Source organism: Miniopterus natalensis, chromosome 1, assembly GCF_054644295.1.
Source record: "Miniopterus natalensis isolate mMinNat1 chromosome 1, mMinNat1.hap1, whole genome shotgun sequence".
Classification (NCBI taxonomy): Eukaryota; Metazoa; Chordata; class Mammalia; order Chiroptera; family Miniopteridae; genus Miniopterus; species Miniopterus natalensis.
In genome coordinates, this window is record NC_142081.1 from 121,707,046 (window position 1) to 121,730,955 (window position 23,910).

The 23,910-nt window shown below is 36.7% G+C and overlaps 1 protein-coding gene across 1 annotated transcript in view; it reads right to left on the reverse strand.

Moving 5' to 3' along the window:
- The window catches only part of DNAJC1 (DnaJ heat shock protein family (Hsp40) member C1), a 195,556-nt gene that overhangs the window by 99,073 nt on the left and 72,573 nt on the right, over window positions 1-23,910 (reverse strand). Inside the window, exon 7 of the mRNA XM_087825451.1 lies at window positions 13,142-13,232. Coding sequence (XP_087681577.1) covers window positions 13,142-13,232 — 91 coding nt within the window. The remainder of the gene's footprint in view (window positions 1-13,141; window positions 13,233-23,910) is intronic.

The window sequence follows — 23,910 nt, forward strand, 5'->3', positions numbered from 1 at the left end:
CTGCTGGTGGGAATGCAGACTGGTGCAGCCACTGTGGAAAGCAGTATGGAGTTTCCTCAAAAGATTAAAAATTGACCTGCCATTTGACCCATGATCCCACTTCTAGGAATATATCCTAAGGAACCCCAAACACCAATCACAAAGAACTTATGCACCCCTATATTCATAGCAGCACAATTTACAATAGCTAAGATCTGGAAACAGCCCAAGTGGCCATTAGTAGATGAGTGGATAAAAAAGCTGTGGCACATTTACTCCATTGGAATATTATGCAGCTGTAAAGAGGAAGGATCTTTTATCCTTTGGCACAGCATGGAGGGAACCAGAAAGTATTATGCTAAGTGAAATAAGCCAGTAAGAGGAAGACAAGTACCACATGATCTCACTTATATGTGAAATATAATAAACAAAATAAACTAATGAACAAAGTGGATCCAGAGACTTAGAAGCATGGAACAGACTGAGGGATCTCAGAGGGAAGGCGGGGAGAGGGGTGTGGATGGCGAGAGATTAATCAAAGAACTCATATGTTTATAAGAATAACCCATGGCACAGACAATGGTGTGGGGAAAGCCTGGGGGTGGGATGGATGTGGGGTGGAGGGGATCAGTGGGGATAAAAAGGGGACATCTGTAATATTCTCAACAATAAAGAAACTTAAAAAAAGAAAGAAAATCCAAGGACTCTACATAGAAAAACTAGAACTAGTAAGTAAGTCCAACAAGGTTGCAGGATACAAGATCTACATGTTAAATTCAACTGGATTTCTTTACTTGCAGTGAATATTTGGACAATCACTTGGAGGAAAAAAAAAAGAAACTTAGATGTAAATCTAACAAGACTTATACATGATTTGTATGCTAAAAACTACAAAACACTGAAGAAACCAATGAAATATAAATACATGAAGAGATATTTTCAGCATAGTAAATATGTCAATTCACAATTCCTATAAAAATTCCAACAAAATTTTTGTCTGGATATAAGTAAGATTATTCTAAAATTTATATGAAAAGGCAAAGGAACTAGAATAGCTAAACCATTTTGAGAAAGAAGAAAGTGGGAAGGATCACTCTACTTGATTTTCAGACTTACTGGAAAGCTGCAATAATTAAGATTGTTACGTTGGCAGAGAGATAGAAATGTAGACCACTGGGACAGAAAAAAAGAACTTAGAAATACAGTGGAACCTCAGTTCTCAAACTTAACTGGTTCTGGAAGGCTGTTTGAGAAGTCATTTGTTTGAAAACCAAATCATTTCTCCCCATCAGAAATAATATAAATTGAATTCATTCCAGTCCCTCAAATGATTCCGTTTTAACCTTTCTTATATACAGTACATGTCTAATCTACTGTTTAACCTATAAACAAACATTTCTTTTCTTAAATTTATTGAACCACCGCCTAGTAGCCTTAAATCACTTTCAGCACTGGTTCCAGGGGTATCTGTCTTTCAGTGTGCAGCATCTCTTCTTTTTCACATTTCATTGCCTCCAAAATGTTGTCACTGATTAACTGCTTTTCGTTTATCCAAATCAACAAGTTTGTCTACCTCTTCAACTGCCGTGATCATTGTTTCTTTCATGCTCTTAGCAACATAAGCACCTTTATGGTTTTTTTTTTCCTTAAAATTTTTTTCATGCTTTTTTATTGATTTTAGAGAGAGAAGAAGGCAGAGGGAGAGAGAGACAGCGATGCTGCTTCCTGCATGCACCCTGAGGGATCTAACCCTCAACCTAGGTATGTGCCCTGACCAAGAATGGAACCCATGACCTATCAGTGTATAGGACAACTCTCCAAACAACTAAGCCATACTGGCCAGGGCTGGGTAAACTAGATACCACATGCAAAGCAATGAAGTTGGACCCTTAAGCAACATCATATACAAAAATTAACTCAAAAAGGACCAAGATCTAAATGTAAGACTTATAATCAGAAAAGTCTTTGAAGAAAATACAGGGCAAAAGATTCATGACATTGGATTTAACAATGATTTCTCTGATATGACATCAAAGGCACAGGCACAAAAGAAAAAATAAATTAGACCATGAAAATAAAAAAATTTCGTGCGTCAAAAGACAGTTATCAACAGAGTAAAAAGGCAATACATAGAATGGGAGAAAATATTTGCAAACCATTAGGAATAATATGCAAACTATATAGAGAACTCCCAAAACTCAATTACAAAAAACAATCTGGTTCAAAAAATCTATATAGGACTCGAATAGATTTTTCTCCGAAGAAACACCCATTTAGATGGCTACAACAAAAACATAACACCCCCCCCCCAAAAAAACTCCAAACAGAAAATAACAAATGTTGACAAGAATGTGGAGAAACTGGAACCTCTGTACACTGTTAATGGAAATGTAAAATGGTACAGTGCTATGAAAAATGGTATGGCAGTTCCTCAAAAAATTAAAAATAGAATTACCATATGATCCAGCAATTCTACTCTGGGTATATACCCAAAAGAACTGAAAACAGGGACTCCCAAAGAGATATTTGTATACCCATGTATTATTCACAATAAATTATTCACTATAAAGTAGAAGCAACTCAAGTGCCCACTGAAAGATGAATAGGTAAAATGTGGTAAACACACACAATGGAATATTATTCAGCCTTAAACAGGAAGGAAATTCTCTTATGCCAAACATGGATGAACCTTGAGGACATTACATGGGATATATAGTCAAAATCATAGAGGCAGAAAGTAAAATGGTGGTTACCAGGGGGTGGGTAGAGTTGAGAATGGAGAGTTATTGCTTAATGTGTAAAAAGTCTCAGTTTTTCAGGATGAAATGAGCTATGGGAGATGGATGGGGTTTATCGTTGCAAAACATTATGAATATACTTAATACCACTTAACTCTACACTTACAAATGATTAAGAGTAAATTTTAAGTTATGTGTACTTTATCATAATAAAAAATATTGGGGGGAAAAGCAATACAATAGTTTTACTATAGCAATCATGAAAGAAGGGGGGAAAATCCTAATATTACATGAATATTACTTGTGACTTGGGATAAAATTTCCAGTGACAGCATCATACATGGAAATAAAGATGATATACTCTGTTGAATAAATAAGCTGTGATGATCAGTTAAAAAGTAGTGTTTAAAAAAAAAATATATATATATATATTTATTGATTTGAGAGAGAGGAAGGGAGAGGGGGAGAGAGAGAGAAACATAGACGTGAGAGAGACACATCTATTGGTTGCCTCCTGCACATCTCCCAACTGGGGCCAGGGATTGAGCCTGCAACTGAGGTACATGCCCCTGGCCAGAACCAAACCCAGGACCCTTCAAGTCCACGGGCTGACAATCTAACCACTGACCCAAAGCCGCTATGGCAAAAAGTAGTTTTATCGATGACAAAAATCCTCATAAAAAATGTTGAAGAGTTTTAATAAGCTGCTTTAAGAAGTATGAAGTAGAAAATAACAATATGGTACTTCTAAATTCATTAATTCATTCAACAGATATAGCCTGAGTACCAACCATGTGCTTGGCACTGTTTTAGTATCTGAGGTTACAGCTATAAATAAGTAAAGAAAAAATACCTGGAGCATGGAGCTTATAAACTGATATATTATTTTATATAAAGTATCATATTAAATAGGTACAGTTCCAAGTTGATAACTAAAATTTTAATTGAAGTTTGAGTAATCTATAGCCATAAAGGTTTATATATCCAATTGATAAAAACCTTTTTGAATCATTTGAGAAAATGCATACTGTAGTATACTTAAGCATACACAACATTATGATTTGAAATACTGAGGAAATTGTAAATTTACATTTGAACTATATGTTTTTAAAATTCACATTCCATTGTTATTAGATCAAATAGATATTCTTTGCCTATATATACAGGATGGGGCAAAAGTAGGTTTACAGAGTTTATTCTTGTATTATTATTAATTATGGTATTATTTTCCATACAGACTGTAAAATTATTTTTGCCCCATCCTGTAAAGTCTTTTGACTAGGGCTCCCTTTAGGTTTTCTTACAAATATAATTTATCAGATACAGAGTTTCTATTTGGTCATGTTTCCAAATGTACTGGGACTAGTGACATGCCTTTTCATAAGTTACCTCAGACAGTGCTCTCCCATCCATGAGCATCATATATTACCAGTGGAAAAATGTTCTAACTTGAATTGAGACTATCTCTGCCCTAATTCCATTGTCTTTTTCTCACCAACCCTTGAGTCAACTTACAATCAACACCAGTATCTCCTTTTCTCACGAACCTGAGTTTTCCAGAAAATTAAGTCTTCCCTTACCTTAGATAAGGTGAATGTTTTCCCATTCTGACACCCTAAAGAAGTAGGTTTGTCCCCTACCTTCTCACTGTCCGTTTGGGACCCCTACTTAGGTCCACCACTGGGCACGCAACAGGGACCACAGAACAAAAAGAAAACTTAATTCATGTCTGGAATTACAATTTCTGCAGATATAAAAGGAGTACTTGGCAGTAGAGTTTTGATTTTTTGATTCTGTCTTTGTTCTAAAATCATATAAGGTAAAGAGAAAAACGGTAAGGGAAATACTAAATTTTATTTCTATCTTTCCTCTCCCCTTTGGTCTATTCAAATTTTAACCTTTATAATCAATTTCCTTTTTTATTTTTTATGGAATTTATTGGGGTGACATTGGTTAATAAAATTATATAGGTTTCAGGTACAAAATTCTACATATTCTATATCTATATAATATATTGTGTGCTCACCATACCAAGTCAATTTTCCTTCCATCACCATTTATCCGTTTGCAACCTCTTCTAACTCCCCCCCACGCCCTTTCCCTCTTGTAATCACCATATTGCTGCCTGTGTCTATGGGGATTTTTTTTCTTTGCTTAATCCCTTCACCTTTTTCTTTTTTCTTCATTTTTTTAATCCTCACCTGAGGATATGTTTTTATGGATTTTAGAGAGGAAGGGAGAGAGAGAAACACTGGTGTGAGAGAAAAATATCAATTGTTTGCCTCCAATATGCCTTCCAATGGGGGTCCAATGCCCAACCAAGTTATGTACCTTGACAGGGAGGTGAACCCCCAACCTTTTGGTGTACAGGATGATGCTCCAACCAACTGAGCCACCTGGCCAGGACTCCCTTCACCTTTTTCACCCGGTGCTTAAACCCCTTCCCCTCCACAGCTGTCAGTCTGTTCTGTCTCTATGAGTCTATTCCTATTTTGTTTGTTTATTCTGTTATTAGATTCCACATATAAGTGAAATCATATGGTACTCATCTTTTTCTGACTGCCTTATTTCACATAGCATAATACTCTCCAGGCTGATCCATGCTGTTGCAAAAAGTGAGATTTCCTTCTTTTTATGACCGAGTTGTATTCCATTGTGCAAATGCAGCATAGCTTTATTTTATCTTTAAAAATTTATCTTTATTATTGAAAGTATTACAGATATTCCCTTTTCCCCCAACTGGTCCCCTCCACCCTGCATCTGCCCCACCCCAAGTGCCCATCAGTAGATGAGTATAAAAAAGCTATGGTACATTTACACCATGTAATACTATGCAGCTGTAAAAAAGGAGGATCTCTAACCCTTTGGGACAGCACGGAGGGAACTGTAGCACAGCTTTTTTTGTCTACTCATCTACTGATGAACACTTGGGCTACTTCCAAATCTTGGATACTGTAAACAACACTGCAATGAAATAGGCGTTCATATATTTTTTCAAATTACTGTTTCGGGATTATTTGGATGTATTCCCAGAAGTGGAATTGCTAGGATAAAAGGCAGTTTCACTTTGTATTTTTTGAGCTAACTCCATACCGCTTTCCACAGTGGCTGCACCAATCTGCATTCCCATCAATAGTGAGTGCACAAAGGTTCCCTTTTCTCCACACCCTAGACAACACTTGTTTGTTGATCTATTGATGGCAGCCATTCTGACAGGTGTGAGGTGATATCTCATTGTGGTTTTAATTTTCATTTCTCTGATGATTATTGTTTTCTTATCCATTCATCTACCTAATGTCTTTTGATTGGAGCATTTAAGCCATTTACATTTAAACTGATTATTAATGGGTATATATTTATTGCCATTTTATTCTTTTAACTATGTTCCTGTATTTTTCTTGTTTTGTTTTTCCTCTTCTTCTTAAAGAAGATTCTTTAACATTCTCTTACTACTGGTTTGGTGATAACTTCTTTAGCTTTTTCTTTCTCGTTCAATTTTAAATGATAGCCTTGCTGGATAAAGGAGTCTTGGTTGTAGATCCTTGGTTTTTATCACTTTGAATATTTCATGCCAATCCCTTCTGGCTTGAAATGTTTTTGTTGAAAAATCACCTGACAGTCTAATAGGAGCTCCCTTGTAGGTAATCGTCTTTCTCTTGCTGCTTTTAAAATTCTCTCCGTCTTTAACCTTTGCTATTTAATTATGTGTCTTGGTATGGGCCTCTTTGGATTCATCATGTTTGGGACTCTGTGCTTCCTGAACTTGTGTGTCTTTTTTCTTCACCAAGTTGAAGTTTTCAGTAATTTATTTCTTCAAATAGGTTCTTGATCCCTTGCTCACTCTCTTTTCCTTCTTGTCCCCCTGTGATGCAAATGTTATTATGCTTTAGGTTGTCCCAAATATCCTGATTTCTAAAAATTCTTTTTTCATTTTGCTGCTCTGATTGGGTGTTTTCTGCTACCTTGTCTTCCAAATTGTTGATTTAATCCTTTGCTTCGTCCAACCTACTGTTTATTTCTTCTAGTGTAGTCTTCATTCCTGAGTGGTCCCTTTTTATGGTTTCTATGTTCTTTTTCAAGCTGTTGAAGTTTTCACTAAGTTCCTTGAGCATCATTTTAACCATAAGTTTGAACTCTATATCTGATAAACTGCTTGCTTGCATTTAATTTAGCTCTTTTTCTGGAGAGTTCTCCTGTTCTTTCATTTGGGGCCTGTTTCTTTGTCACCCTATTTTGGCTGCCTGTGTTTGTGTCTATGTATTAGATAGATCTGCTATGACTTTCAATCTTTGTGGGGTGGCCTCATTTAGTAGATGTCCTGTGGGACTGAGTGGCGTAGTCTCTTTGATCACCCAAGCAGGGTGCTCAAGGAATGTCCTTTGTGTGGGTTATATGAGCCCTCCTGTTGTAACTGAGTCTTGTTTGCTATTGGTGTATTTGTGCATGGGATCAACCCTTAGGATGGCTATGAAACTCAACCCTGATGACAGTGTGCAAGTTCCTATACAAGTACTGATCATACAAAGTGAAATTTCCCCAATATGGTTTGGTTTCTGCCGAGATCTCCCTTCGGATGTGTTGTTTTTGAAGCTTATGGGATTCTACTCTGTCTGAATCTGGATACTGGGGGTTCTGGTTCTGGGATTCTTGGCAGGGTCTCTGGTGCAGGCCTATGTCAGATGCTGTCTGTGCCTGGCCCTTGGAAACCTATTTGGAGCTACAAGCGACTCAGTTTGTTGCTGCCTCTGCTGGGCTTGGGTGTGCATGGGAAGCTGTGCACCAAAGCTGGCTTTTACCAGCACCAGACCAGGGGCAGGTCAGCAAAATCCCAAGGCACTTCAATGTTCACCTCTGGCTGCCTCCACCTACAGGCTGTTAGACTCAGTCACTGAAAGAGCATCTGGCAGAGTCAGGAGGATGGGGCTAGTGGATCTCCCATGAGGGGGAGGTGCTGATTAGGCTTCATGGAAGGTGGTAGATGTGATCCCCATCCAAGAACCACATGACTCAGTCTGTCCTAGATTTTTCCCTGACTTCAGCAGAATGGAGCCACTAGGAGATTGTGGGTGGGGCCTCCAGAGCCCAGAGGGTGGGTTTGCTGGAAGCCAGGAGGATGGTTCTATCAGAGCTCCCATGAGATTAGGTTCAGCCTGGCCGGGAGTGGCTCAGTGGTTGAGCATCGACCTAGGATCCAGGCGATCGGGGTTCGATTCCCAGTCAGGGCACATGCCCGGGTTGCGGGCTCGATCAATGACTCTCTCATCATTGATGTTTCTGTCTGTCTCTCTCTCCCTTTCCTTTCCTCTCTCTGAAATCAATAAAGATACATTAAAAAAAAAAAAAAAAAAGAGATCAGGTTCACAGGAAAGTGGTGGGAATGGTCCCTGCTCCCAAGCCCTACACTCAGCCACTGACAGCCGGAGTCTGCCCAGCCTCTATAGCCTGGCCAAGGCAGCTGACTCCTCAATAGGGCTTAAGCTCTGCAGGTTAGAGCAAGAGGGAGTCCAGAGGGTGGGGCAACTGATTTCCCCCAGGCTGATGCCACACAGAGGGGAGTGCTTCACACAAGAAAGATGGTGTCTGCAGTGTTTTAGAGTGACTTAGCACAGATATCCTGGTAGCTGGCCCCCCAGGTCTCTCCCCAGAGCCACAAACCCGAATCTCCTCACATGATTCTAGTCCACTCCATCTTCCCTCCACCAGAGTCTAGGTTGAGTGAATGTGAATGAAATTTTGTGCATTGGCCCTTTAATAGGGTGCCTGTGTCTTAAGCAGAGTTGCATCTCTCCCTGGAGCACAGAAACTATGCTGCTTTTCAGAGCCGGATGTTATGTGGGCACCTCTTCCCGGTTCTGGTGCTCTGGGCTTGGGAGACAAGCTTGGGGTTTAGGTCCACAGTTCTCAGGGGAAATCCCCTACAGCTGAGATACCCCTCCAGAACCTCAGCCATCGACTGTGAGAGTGGAGTCAGCCCTTCTTGCATCTGCCCTTCCTACCAGGCTTAATGTGGCTTCTTCTGTAAATCCTTGGTTATAGGACCCCTCTTCAGCTAGTCTTCAGTTGTTTATTCAGGATGATTGTTCTTTAATTTAGTGGTAATTCCAGTGTGGTCCTGGGATGAGGTGAGTGTAGCTTCCAACTACTCCATCATCATCTTGAAATCCTTTATAATCAATTTCTTTTAAAATAACTCAAATGAATTTTTTCCCATTCATGATATGGAGTGTTTCAGAACAGTACTTCAAATTCACAATTTTTGGTTTAGAATAAACTCATATAATTAGAAAATGCATAAAAGTATTATTAACAACTGAAAAAGTCTTATATTTATAAATTTTCATCTTGTTTAAACCTAAAACATAAAGCTGATTAAAAGTTTGTAATAAAGAAATGTCAAAAACTTTCCAAATGGATATCAAATTTTTTGCATGAAAACTTCCCAAAAGAATATTTATTTTTAAGAAATTACCCCTTTCACATATCCCCCTCTAAAATATCATTTTCATAAGATCACCACACCCTACTCAATGCAGTTCTAGGGTAGCCCTCAGAGGATACTGCACACTCTCAGCAGTAAAACAGATAGACTTGAGGGCAAATTAGCAATTAGGTCATGAAAAACAGGCAGCATAAAATAGCTACTGTTAATCTGCATGAGATGCATTTACTCAATTAAGCAGATGGAAGTGTTATTATGAACTCAGTATTCCAATGATGCTCTTTAAAATGAAGAAGGATAGGGGCAAATGAAATGCACATTGGGGGATTTGGGGCCTTTATGTAATAATTCTAAAGTATACAATGCAGAACACTGTAATGAAGTTAACAAAACTAATTAAAAGATCCTTTGCATGTAATCATTAGAGACTACATTAAAAAATACATGACAGTTTCTGACATTATTAACAATGTGACTGTATTTTAACATTCTTAATGTTGATACCATCACCTTTTCTAAATATACCAATATCAAAAACATGTGACAGAAGTCTTATTACTCAGCGCCTAGCATGAGTATTGTTTTTAATATGCTTTCCAGTATTTAGTACTTCCATTCTGAATTTCAGAAATGATAAACTAGTGATGAATTTTCAAACTTTTTAGAAAACTATTATACATTTTTACTGGTACACAGGTGTGTTCAGATTTTAAAATTTGTGTTTTACATAATTTTTATTATTAAAAAATAAAAAAAATAAGAGACAGTTATTAAATCTGAGAATTGCTACCAAACTCTCATAATAAAAATATTTGAATAAATTTGGAAAAGTGGTCACAAAATTCAAAAGGAAGTTTCTGTATTATGATAAATACTTTATGTTTAAGTCCTTTTTTCAAAGTTATTTTAGTGTGCATACTTAATCCACAATTATGAGAGAATTCACATATGACAAAATAAGTGGCTTGTTACAAAAACTACATAAAAATAAGCTGTGTGTTATAAAATAAGTAAGTTCTGGGGATATAATGAATAGCATGATGACTACTGTTAATAAATACTGTATTATATATTTTAAAGTTGCTAAGAGAATAAGTTTTAAAGGTTCTCATCACAAGAAAAAGCATTTGTAACTATGAGTTACAATATGGTGGATATTAACTACTTATTGTAGTGATCACTTTGCAATATATATATATACACACACATATATATAAAATCGTTATGTGATACACATAAAACTAATGTTATATGCCAATTATATCTCAAAGGATTAGTTTAATATTTTTCTCTTTCCTTGTAGAAAATGTGATTTCCTCCCTCCTTTTGACTATTCTTAAAAGGCTTAGAAAATTTTTAAGAAACAATTTTACTTAATAACAATTATATAAAAATTACATTTAATTTCATTTATTCATTGATTTATTCAATTTGATTGAAACTATTTCAACAACTGTTATAATATCAGCTTCTATTTCAATCTTAGGTTTAACATGACAGTAATAATCGTTTGTCCACCCTTACTCCCCAACACACACATCAGTCAATCTTAATACGTAATCCTCTATCATCCTAAACTTTTTCCTCTTAACAGAAGTCTGCTTTAAACAATTATACAGTTGATTTGAATATTATTTTGTACTTGTAACTGTTAAACTTTTCAATTAAATCACATGCTCTTGAAGCTGTGTTCTGTGTAGAATAGATGCTCACATGACACTTATTAGTATTCATAGCATTACATTAATTCATATATTCATTCATTCATCCATTTGCTAAACATTCACTATGTGCCAGGACATTATATTTAATTCTGCAGACACAAAGATTTAAAAAAAGCCAGTCCTTGTGCTAAAGATTCCCAGACATCTGAAGGATTCTGATGGGGGGGGGGGGGGGGGAAGGCCCCTTAAATATGACCGACCATATTCTAATCCCCGGAAGCTGGGAATATTTTACTTTACAAGGGAAAAGGAACTTTGCTGATGTGATTACGACTGAACACCTTGAGAAGGGAGATTATCCTGAATTTTCCAAGGTGACCTAATCTAATCACAGGGGTCCTTAAAAGAACAGAACCCTTCCCAATTATGTTCAGACAGAGAAGTGACACCAGAACAGTAAAAGAGATGAAACATTGTTGGCTTTGCAGATGGAGGAAGGGGGCCAGGATCCAAGGAATGTGGGAGGTCTCTAGAAGCTAGAAAAAGAGTGTACCCTGCTTGATAAACCTTGATTTTACAGAAGTGAGATCCATGTTAGACTCCTGACCCACACAACTCTAAGATAATAAATTTGTGTTTAAGCCACTTAATTTATGGCCACTTGTTAGAGCAGCAATAGAAAACTAATACTGGGATCACCTAGTCCAACATATTTTTTTTTGACAGTCAGGAAACTAAAATCCTCAAAGCCACACAATTAGGTAGTAGCAATGCACTTCTGGGTTTGAAGAGAACATAATTCTTATCTCTTCTTAAACCATGGTCTGGTGTCAGGGTGAAGGCAGAAAGCTAGGACTTTCAGTACGTGAAGGGAAAAAGCTAACACCAATTTTTCTGTATATTGAATGTGTGGTATACTAATACCACAGCTGCTCTTCTTCAGGTTGATTTGGCTAACTTACTACTATATGCTGCAGAAAAATTTACTGCAGACCCTCAAAAGCACAAAAATTATTTCATAAAACTATGCATGCTGTCACATATATTCATTTATAGGTGCAAAGTGACCAGGTATTATCTTTGCACTGTCTTCTGTACCCAGACTGGTACCATGTACAACACGCACTTCTCTAGGAATCCAGGTCAGAGGAGGGAATGAAGTCTGGACCAAAAATACTCACTCTGGAATTTTTAAAAGAATAGAGATTTTAACTCCATGAATTCAGTTCACAAGAATTTACTGAGCACCTACTATGTGTCAGAGTCTTTTAAGGTACTGTGATAGAAACAATAACCCCTACCCTCATGAAACTTACATTCTATTGGGGAAACTAGATGGTAAACAAAATTAATAAATAAATTAATGCTAAGTATTGTTAAAAGCTCTGGACAAAAATAAAGGAATGTAAAGGCACAATTTGACTGGTCTTAAAAGGCTTAGAAATTTCTACGTAACAATTTTGCTTAACAATGATATAAAAATTACATTTAGTTTCATTTATTCATTGATTTATTTAATTTAATTGGAACTATTTCAACAATCAGACAAAAAAACCAGAGTTGAGGAAAATGCCTTTATGTTCCACTTCTCCTAAAATCAGCATAACTATCTTTAGTGTTCAATGGAAGACTTCAACAAACTGATAATGTAGTCAAGGTTTTTCATATTATATAACAGTAATATAATGGAATAAAACTTTCAAAACAAATGTCATTGATTTTACAGGTTTCCCACTTAAGTACTTCAATACAGAAAGTTGGGTGATTAACTGGATAGACCTGGCACAATGAAGTATTTTAGGATTTTCTAGATTTTGGATGCCTCCCAGACTTGAGGAACTATATGACCCCATGTTGATTTTATCTCTCCTGCTGATATTAAACTGTGGATGGCTCAGTAATTACTAATATAGTACTTTTCACATATAATACATTAAGAACAAGTAACTCGCCCGGCTGGTGTGGCTCAGTGGTTGAGTGTCAACCCAAGAACCAAGAAGTCACCAGCTCGGTTCCCGGCCAGGGCATATGCCCGGGTTTGGGGCTCAATCCCCAGTAGGGGATATGCAGGGGGCAGCCAATCAATGATGTTTCTCTCTCATTGATGTTTATATCTCTCTATCCCCCTCCCTTCCTTGCTCTCTAAAAATCAATAAAAACATTAAAAAAAAAAAAAAAAAAAGGACAAGTAACTCTATTTAGAGAGTGGCAAAGAAAGCATAGAAAATTTAATTACTACTGAATTTAAGGTGAAAATCCAAATTTAAATAATCAGGTTTATATGATTTTGTTAACACAGTAAGACAATGTTTAAAACTCACTTTGAAGTGTTTCAAGTTCAGCTCTAGTCAATGCCTCTTCCTTTTCCTTCAATCTTGTTTCCTTATATTTAGCATAAAACTGCCCAGCATCCTTAAAAAAGAAGTTACAAATAAATTAACATAAAAGTCAGTTTGCTTTGATGTTATTTCCCACATAACTTCATTTTAAAGCAGTATATTCTTTGACAACTAGTTTTCCTTTGTTTATGCCTTCAAATTTTATGATGAACAGAAGAAACTACATAAACACTTCTCTATAATGTTTCTCTTAGAGAGCTGATTAAAGCCAGACGTTGCATGAGTATAAATTTAAGTATTTTCTCTCAGAAATGGACATGTTCTCTTCCTGGTTTCTTCCATTGTGTATTTTCTCAGTATAGTGCTATTACATGAACAGAGAGCAGAAAAAGACACTTGTTTAACTGAATTAAATTATCTGGTATAATAAACTGTATTATTGTACTAACACTATTTTCATATTAGTCTTTCACCTCCAAAATTTTTTCAAAATTATTACATGCAGATCTGATGATGAAACTTATATGAACATGCAGATACAAGTGAAAGTTCTCATTCCTCCTTCTACTATACTAAGATACCACTTCCTATCGTGGAGGGTTGAGGATTGAATACACATACTGTACACAAGTGCTTAGGTGTCAAGATAACAGTGGGTAAAGTCTAAAGGACTGTATATATGTAAGACTCAGCAGAGTACTGAAAAAAGACTAGGCTTTCAATAATCACAGACATGGAGAAAAACAAGTTGATACTCTAGGCATATGAAGCTCTTGAGAGTGAAAAAAGCAAAAACATCATTTTCACCACCCCCTGACTCAAACTTCATCTATTCTATAGCAATACTACCTGTGGCTGCCAGGCCACACTGTGTTATGCTTCCATGTCTTTGTGTATGCTTCGCCCTCTAGGTAGAATATGTTGCTTCCCTGCCATTATTCTGAAGAACTCCTGTCTATCCTTAAAAACACTATTCAAAGCATCATATCCTTTGCAAGTCTTTCTGCTTTCCCTAACAAAGTAATTCTCTCTTGTATACTGCTACTGTATTGAAACACACTTCTATGATTGCTTGAATCATGCTATATTCTCTCCTAGAAAATTAGAAATTTAAGGTAGAAGTAATTATATGCCCAGAGCACAGTATCTGGCATAAAGCAGACATTCAATAGTGTTCATTAAACTAAACTAGATAGAAATATATGAGAAACACCTTGTAAAGAAAGAAATGAAAGAGCTTGATGACTGATGTGGAATAAGAAGAGAGGTATAAAAAAATAACTTTAGGGTAGCAATTCTTTCAACTGGTGTGCCACGCGAATTTTTTAAAACATGCAATACCTGACTATTTTGTCAGGGGCACTGAACTCTTTTCCCTTAGATTATCAAATAAAAAAATGAAACAAGCCAACACCACAATAGCTGTCTGGTGTTTAAATGAATCAAAATTATACCTATCTCTTTTTTTTGTCAAATAGGCAAAAAATATATTTTTTGGTGTGCCTTAGAAGTTTAGTAATTAGGTTATGTGTGTCAAGGGATTCGTAGAGCATAGACTCACCTGAGAGGGTTTTATTTCTGCAGAAAATAAAGGAACAAAAACCAATCCTTGGCTCTACCTTGATTCATATGTAAATGCATAAACACTTAAACCCTAGAAAGGGATTATCTCTTTTCCTCTATGACAGTCCAAGTTAAAGCTTTGCCCTGGGGTCTGTGTCTCTTGGGGTTATATCAGAACTCTTCACCAGATAATGATTTAGGGAAATAATAGGATATTTCTAAAATCACTGAATCAATATAATAAAGATGTATCTCTTATTCTTTCCATTCCCAGTTTTATGTTCCTACCTCATTTCTGCCAGAAGAATTCCCACAAGGCTTGGGCCTGCTAAATAATGGTATAATTTGAGGGCACAGAATGTCATGCACCCAATTAACTTTTTCTCCCATGCTCATATATACTTTAAATTTCAACAAGGTTTTGGGTTAAGGTTTTATGTCCCCTTAACATTCCCCATGCCTCTAAAATAATCTCAATCCTGGCACAGTATTATTTTATATTAAACTATATCAGTCATTTATTCCTTGATGTAAATGAATGAATGAGCATATGTATTAGCTTCTTTTCTGAGAGTAGTTTTTAATAATAAGGAAAAGAAAAGGTCAGGAAGATATTGGCTCCTTTAGGGGAGTAGGAAATGTGACACCATGCAAAAAAAGAAGGGCACAGATAAGTTACTTATGGGGTGTGAAAGACACTATAGTGATTAAGAGGACAGATATTGGAGCCAGAATACGAGGATTAAGATACCAGTTTTGGAGGATCCAAGATGGCAGTGGAGTAGGTGGAAGCTACAATCACTTCCTTCCAGAAGCAAACTGGAATTACAACTAAATTATAGAACAATCAACCTGAAGAACCAACTAAAGACTAGCTGAACAGGAGTCTCATAACCAAGGATTTACAGAAGACGACACATAGAGTCTGGTAGGAAGGGCAGAAATGTGAGAAGGGCTGGCCCTGCTCTCATGGGTGTTGGCTGACATTCAGGAAGGATATATTAACTGCAAAGATTCTCCAAGAAGTGTAGGGTCTCAACCCCAAGCTGCGCTACCCAGCCCAGAGCACCAGAACCAGGAAGAGGTGCCCACATAACATCTGGCTGTGAAAATCAGAGGAGACTATCCCCCCAGGGAAAGAAAGGAGTACACTAGAGACACAAACACCCTCTTAAAGGGCCCACACACAAAAATCTCGTTTGTAGCCACTCACCCTGAGCTCTGGAGGAGGAAGGGAGGAATAGATTAGAATTGCCTGAGGAGTGACTGGGGTTTGTAGCTATAGGGCGAGAGCTGAAGGGACAGCCATAAGGATCACTGTGCTGAGTTAATTTCCCACACTGCAGTCACCATCTCTTTTGAGTGGAGCACTCCCCTGCCTACCACATCATCCTGGGGGTATAGAATAGTCCCGCTCTCTGGACTCCCTCTCACACCACCCTATGGAGCTTGCACCCAGCTAAGAAATCAGGTGCCTGGGTCAGGGTATAGTGGTATGGGCAAGACTCGGGGAGTGTCAGTGACTGAGTTGTGAGGCACAGGGGTGGGGGTCATTTTCCCCACATTCCTATGAACATGACTGGTGCCTCCTCCTCATGAAAGATCTAAAATAAATAAAATCAGAAATGAAAGAGGAGAAGTAACAACTGACACCAAAGAAATACAAAGGATTGTAAGAAAATATTACAAACAATTATATGCCAAGAAATTAGAGAATATGGAAGAAATGGAAAGATTCCTAGAAACATACTACCTTCCAAAACTGAATTGGGAAGAATCAGAAAACCTGGATAGAAAGACTACAACAAGTGAATTGAAGGAGTGCTAAAAAAAAAAAATGTTCCAAAAAACAAAAGTCCTAGACCAGATGGCTTTACAGGTGAATTTTACCAAACATTCAAAAAGTAACTAACACTACCCTGGCCAGTGTGTCTCAGTGGTCAGAGCATCGGCCTACACATGAAAGGGTTGGAGGTTTGATTCCAGTCAAGGGCATGTGCCTGGGTTGCAGGTTTGATTCCCGGTGCCGGTTGGTTAAGACATATTCGGGAGGCAACCAATTGATGTGTCTCTCTCACATTGATGTTTCTCTCTCCCTATCTCCTCCTCCATCTCTCCCTTTTACTCTCTGTAAAAATCAATGAAAAAAATATCCTCAGGTGAGGATTAACATAAAAAAGAAAAAAACAAAAACAAACAAAAAAGAACTAACACTTATCCTCAAACTATTCTAAAAAATTTAAGAGGAGGATTACCAAGCTCATTTTATGAGACTAGCTTTATCCTAATTCCAAGCCAGATAAAGACACAACAAAGAAAAAAAATTATAGGCCAATATCCTTGATAAACAAAGATGCTAATATCCTCAACAATATATTAGCAAACTGGATCCAGTAATACATTAAAAAGATCATACACCATAGTCAAGTGGGATTTATTGAGAATACAAGGTTGACACAATATCTGCAATTTAATAAATGTCAAACACCACAAAAACAAAATGAAGAGTAAAAACCACATAATCATATCAATAGACTTAGAAAAAGCATTTGATAAAATCCAGCACCCATTTGTAATAAAAACTCTCAGCAAAGCGGTAATAGAGGGAGAATACCTGAACATAATAAAGGCCATATATCACAAACCCAAAGCCAACATCATACTCAATGGGCAAAAATTACAAGTGTTTCTTTTAAAACTGAGAACAAGACAGGGATGTCCATTTTCACCACTCTTATTCGAAAACTAAAGATTCCACCAAAAAACTACAAAAACTGGTAAGTGAATTTAGTAAAGTAGCAGGATACAAAATAAATATCCAGAAATCAGTAACATTTTTATACACCAATAATGAACTACGAGAATGAAAAACTAAGAAAACAATCCCATTACAATTGCATTAAAAAAAAAAAAGGAACAGTTCCCCTCCCACAAGTATGCCCATGCCTTTCCCTTCCTCCTATTTTCCCCCCAGAGGTATGCAGCTCCTAAACTCTAAGAGACCCCACAAGACGTGCAACCAGGTGAGCAAAGGGCAGCAGTGGCTCATCTCAGCTAACCCTCTGAACCTGTCCTCTAGGCCACCCTTTCTCTAACTCTCCAGTGAGCTGAAAGCAGCCCCGTCTTGGCTCACTTCTTTTCTATTAAGTTTCTAGAGAGCCAAAGCAGCCCCACTCTCCTGTTGCTTCTTCTATCCTAAGCCCTTCCTTGTTTCATTCTCCCCAGCTTTAATAAGTGTATTCTCAAAATAAAATTTAAAAATACATAAGGATAAATTTAACAAAAGGAGGAAAGACCTGTACTCAGAAATTTATAAGACGCTGAAAAAATAAACTGAAGAAGATACAAATAAGTGGAAGCATATACTGTGTACATGGATAGGAAGAGTTAACATAATTAAAATGTCTGCCCTGGCTGGTTTGGCTCAGTGGTTACAGCATCAGCCTGCAGACTGAGGGGTTCGATTCCGACCAAAGGCACGTATCTTGGTTGCAGGCTCATTCCCTGGCCCTAGTCAGGCCGCATGAGGGAGGCAACCAATCAATATGTCTCTCTCACACTGATGTTTCCCTCTATTCCCTTTTACTCTCTCTGAAAAGCAATGGAAAAAATATCCTCAGGTGAGGATAAAAACAAAACAAAACAAATAATGCCCATACTACCCAAAGCAATCTAGAAATTTAACGTAATTCCTATCAAGATACCAATGGCAGATTTCACAGAACTAGCACAAATATTCCAAAAATTTATATGGCACCACAAAAGACCCCAAATAGCCACAGCAATCTTGAGAAAGAGGAACAAAGTTGGAGGAATCACATTACCTCATATCAACTATACTACAAGACCACAGTAATCAAAACAGTATGGTACTGGCATAAAAAGAGACATATAGATCAATGGAAAAGAACAGAGTTCAGAAATAAACCCATGCCTATATGGCCAATTAATATTTCACAAAGGTGGCAAAAAGGTACAATGGGGTAGTCTATTCAACAAGTGGTGTTGTGTTGAGAAAACTGGATACATGCAAAAAAAAAAAAAGAAAAGAAACTAGACCACCTTTTTACACCATACACAAGAATAAACACAAAATACATTAAAGACATAAATGTTAGACTCAAAACCATAAAAATCCTAGAAGACAGTCAATAAAATATCAGACATTTCTCATAGCAGTATTTTTTCTGATATATCACCTCATGCAAGGGAAACAAAAGAAAATTAAATGGGACTATATCAAACTATACTAAAAAGTTTCTGCACAGAAATGAAACCATCAACAAAATGAAGACAACTCACTCAATGGAAGAATGTATTCGCCAATGATACATCTGATAAGGGGTTAATACCCAAAATTTGTAAAGAAGTTATACAACTCAAGAACAACAAAAAACCAAACAATCCAATTAAGAAATGGGCAAAGGATATGAATAGACACTTCTCCAAAGAGGACATACAGATGGCCAATAGGTATATGCAAAAATGCTCAACATCACTAATCATCAAAGCAATGAAAATTAAACCCACAATGTGATATCACCTCACACCTGTCAGAATGGCTATCATCAATAAATCAACAAACAAGTATTGGCGAGGATGTGGAGAAAAGGGAACCCTCGTGTACTGTTGCTGGGAAGCAGACTGGTGCAGCCACTGTGGAAAGCATTATGTAGTTACCTCAAAAAATTAAAAATGAAACTGCCTTATGACCCAGCGATTCCACTTCTGGGAATATATCCAAATAAACCTGAAACAGTAATTTGAAAAAATATATGAATGCCTATTTCACTGCAGTGTTATATACAATAGCGAATATTTGGAAGCAGCCCAAGTGTCCATCAGTAGCTGAGTAGATAAAAAAGCTGTAGTACATTTATACAGTGGAATACAACTCGGCCATAAAAAAGGAAATTTTACCCTTTGCCACAGCATGGATGAATCTGGAGAGTATTATGCTAAGTGAAATAAGCCAGTCAGAGAAAGATAAGTGTCATATGATTTCACTTATATGTGGAATCTAATGAACAAAATAAACTAACAAGCAAAAAAGAAACATATTCATAGATACAGAGAACAGACTGTCAGTTGTCACAGGGGAAGGTGGTTGGGGTGCTGGGTGAAAAATGCGAAGGGATTAAGCAAAAAACAAACACACAAACAAACAAACACACAAAATCCACGTCATAGACAACAAAGAACAGTATAGTGATTACCAGAGGGAAATGGTGTGGAGAGGTAGACCAGGGTAAAGCTGGAATAGACAGTGATGGAAGGAGACTTGACTTTGGGTGGTGAACACACAATATACAGATGATGTATTATAGAACTGTACATTTGAAACCTATATATTTCATTTACCAATGTCACCCTAATACATTAAAAAAATCTCAGCTTTGCATTTTACTAGCTATGTGACATTTAGCAAATTACTTCACTTCTCTGTGGGTAAGTTTTCTAATCCATAAAATGGGTATAATAAAAATATGTAACTCATAGAGCTTTTGTAATGATTACATGTACTAACATATGGCAAATACTTTGAATAACATCTTGCAGACAGTTAGACCTTAAAGGTGTTAGCTACTGTTATTATCACTTCATCATTTTGCCAAGAACCTTATTCTCCACCACAAGGGTGTTTTTTTCTGCTTCATATTATATCAAAACTCCCGCAGAATCCTGTACCTTCTTGCTTACGTGACTTTACTTGCATCCTCTTTACATCAATGCAAAAACCTTTTACTGGCTAATAGTAATCTTTTCCTAGTGGTCCTAACAAATTTGAATATTTCTTTGCTAGTGTTTCTTCTTCCTGCTACATACAGTGCAGAATTCCACTAAAAATTCCTCTTTGAAATGCCCATTAGATCCAAAATCACACTTATCTGAGGACTGTAATGTACCCAGCCATCTTAACCTACTCCAACTAATTCCAGAAGTTTTAATATATTCCCTAGTCTCACTCACTGTGGTTGTAGGCAAAAAACTCTTCCTTTTGTTCCATTTGTAAGCATTTATTTAAATGTTCCTCATGCCTTTTCTTTCCTTCATATGTTATTTGTATTTTTAAATTGTAATTACAATATGTCCATTCCAGGAAGCATTGCTTCTTTAATAAACCTATGATCTCAAACAATTCTACTGCACTCAGCAAACTCTACATTGCCCCAACTACCTCTGTGTATAGTTTGGTCTACCACACTTTAAGATACACTGACAAACTGGAAGACTTTAATAGGAAAGTGAATAAATGGTGAGGCAGCTTGAAACTATATTTAAAGGGACCGGAGAAGAGTGCATTAGGGATAGCCTAATTACTATCATAGACTATCTTTAGGGTTATTACAGGAAAGAATTAATTACTATATATGGTTCCAGAGATGAACATTTTGATTTGGGGTAAAGAAGAACTTTCTGATAATTCAAGTTCTCTGAAAATGAAATAGACTGCCTTAGGAGGTAATATTCAAGAAAAGACCAGGTGGCTATTCTTTAAGTTATATTCTAGGGGGAACTCATGTAATCAAAAGGGGTTAAATAAGAGAAGCTGTTTTCAACACTTTTCCCATCCATTCTTCAGGAGGGGCTAATTATGAGAATATAATTGTGAAGTACAGAAAACAAACACAAAGGACCATTTTGAGTCCAGAATAAACCCAAGCTTACCTACACAGGAAATTATATAGGGTGGGACAAAAGTAGGCTTATAGTTCATAATATGGAAATAATACAATAATTAATAAATAATAACAAAAGAATAAACTGTGTTCTGTATACTCACAACTGTAAACCTACTTTTGCCCCACCTGTAGATTTCTTGCGTATATACACTTGTTATCCATCTTTGTAGACACTGTTTGGCACATATTAGAAACTTAATAAATATTCAATGAATGAATGCTTCCTTTAATCAATCAGGGCTCTAAACTGCCTAGGTTTATCTCCATAACATTGTATTTAAACTATGAAGTTTACATTGCTCCAAACAGAAAGAGTTCCTATCCTTACGGAGCCTGTAATCCTTATGGATGAAACATGAGCAAAAGTTTTTTATTCTAGATGCAACTCTCTTAACACTTAACAAAATGTCTTGAATGGCTCAAAGCCTGTCTGCATAGACAAGCAGGGGACTGACTTTATCCGAACTATGGCTAACTTAAAGAACTTACTATGTTATGGGTATTCTTTTTATGTAATTGTAGAGCATGGGCTCCTACACAAGAAGACATTAAACAGTTATATTTATTTATACTTATTTATTGAACCACTATTTTATGTGTTGTGCTTGTTGGAGATTACATAATAAGACAAGCAATTGTCCTTAAAATGTATGTAAAAATAACTAGGAGTATTAACCAAAATATGGAATATAAACTACATGAGAATAGGAATTTTTACCTTCAAAATAAAATAAAATAATTTCCAGGGCCTAGAAGAGTACCTAGCACATAGTAAGTACTCAATAAATATCTATTGAATGAATTATTGGAAGAGAGAGTGGTGCTCACCCAACATTCTATCTGTTTCCCCACATTTCTTGTCCTCTTGAGATTAGGTGGGGTCATGGGACTAGTTCTGGATGGGCTGTGGACGGAAATATCATGTGTCATTTCAAATAAAAGCACTGAAAAGCTTGTGCAATCCTCCAGCTCTCTACTCTTGCCATAGTGAGCACGGGGGCCACGTATTGCAGATGGGTACGGCTAGAAGATGATTAAGACATCACTGTTGTGTCAGTCCCTTAATGGTCAGTTAGAACACAAAGCCCCCTTTCTTACCAATCAGTGATAGATTAGGTGGCATAAACTAGAAAAACATTTTAAGCCACTGAAATTCCAAGATGATCTCTACCTTGCCATAATCTATCAGTCTATCCTGATTATAAGACAAATAGTAAACGTTATGAAGTTAGTACAGAGAATGTGCAATAGAAGTTTTCAGTTGGCCCGATCAGGAAAGAATTCATGATGATGATGACAATTTAAGCCTCGAGGATGTAACATTTCCCAGGTTAGTGAGCTGTGAGATGGAGGATATCTGCGTCACAAGTTTTTCTTTTAGCATTACTGACATAGTTCATTTAAGTGACAAAATAACATGCTGAGCTGGCATTGCTTGTCATTTTTTGGCTTACTTTTCTTCTCCATTTAAACTTCAAAATACTAAACAACGCAAGGGAAACTCAGGAAGAATAGGGTTGATCTAGAGTGGTAGGGGAAGGGAAATACTACCACTTGTCCTAACGGGAATGAGAAACATGGAAGAGCTCTGAGGGGAGGTAGCTGCAAAAGAGATAGAGGATGCTCCATTTCTTTCTTTTTTTTTTTTTTTTTTTGACTGTTTGACAGCATACATCTCTTCTGTTTAACGCTTACATATAACCTTCAACACAGGAAAATATCACTGAAGCACAGTTCTCAAAACTTGCCCATAAAAGTCATTTGCTCTGTATGAAATTTTGTTCTCCCATTCACTTATACTGTAATCTCAGAATTACATATAACATGTAATAAAATTACAATGAAGAATAGAGGTAAACTTTAAAATTGTATACTCAGAATAAGAGTCCAAATTTTTATATAGAACTACAGCAACACTGAATTGGCAAGAATAAAATAAAAATAAAAGAGAAAACCAGAAGCTATGCTTTCCTCTGCCAGAGTCAGTAGAATTCAAGGAGATGCAAGGCCTAAAACCTGTATTTTCCATTTGGGCTAAGAGACAAGAGACTGTATTAGTCATCTGTTCAGCACCAATTCAAAGTAAGAATCCTTCTACAACTTGTATAATAATTACAACCAGCTTGAATACTATGATAGTAGGGAGTTTATGACTAGACAGCTTACTCACTCACTATAAAGCTAGTTACCCTGCTGGTGGGAAAATATATTTTTTCTTAGCTTTTATTTCTTATATTTTAATACTTTCTGTAATTTCTACCATTAACTAGTTCTGTCACTTTGAGCAAATTGCCTCACCAATCTGAGTCATAAGTACTTTTCATCTATAAAATATGGAGTTGATGAGACTATATATCTAACACCCTACCTAACATTTTGTATGTGTTTTTATTTTTAATATTTAGTAATAACCTATAAAACTACTTTATGTTCTGTCCTTGGGCCTCTGAGTAATTGCATCTTCTGCTCTTGTTGCAGAGGGTAGAAGGAATGAAATCTTTGTCT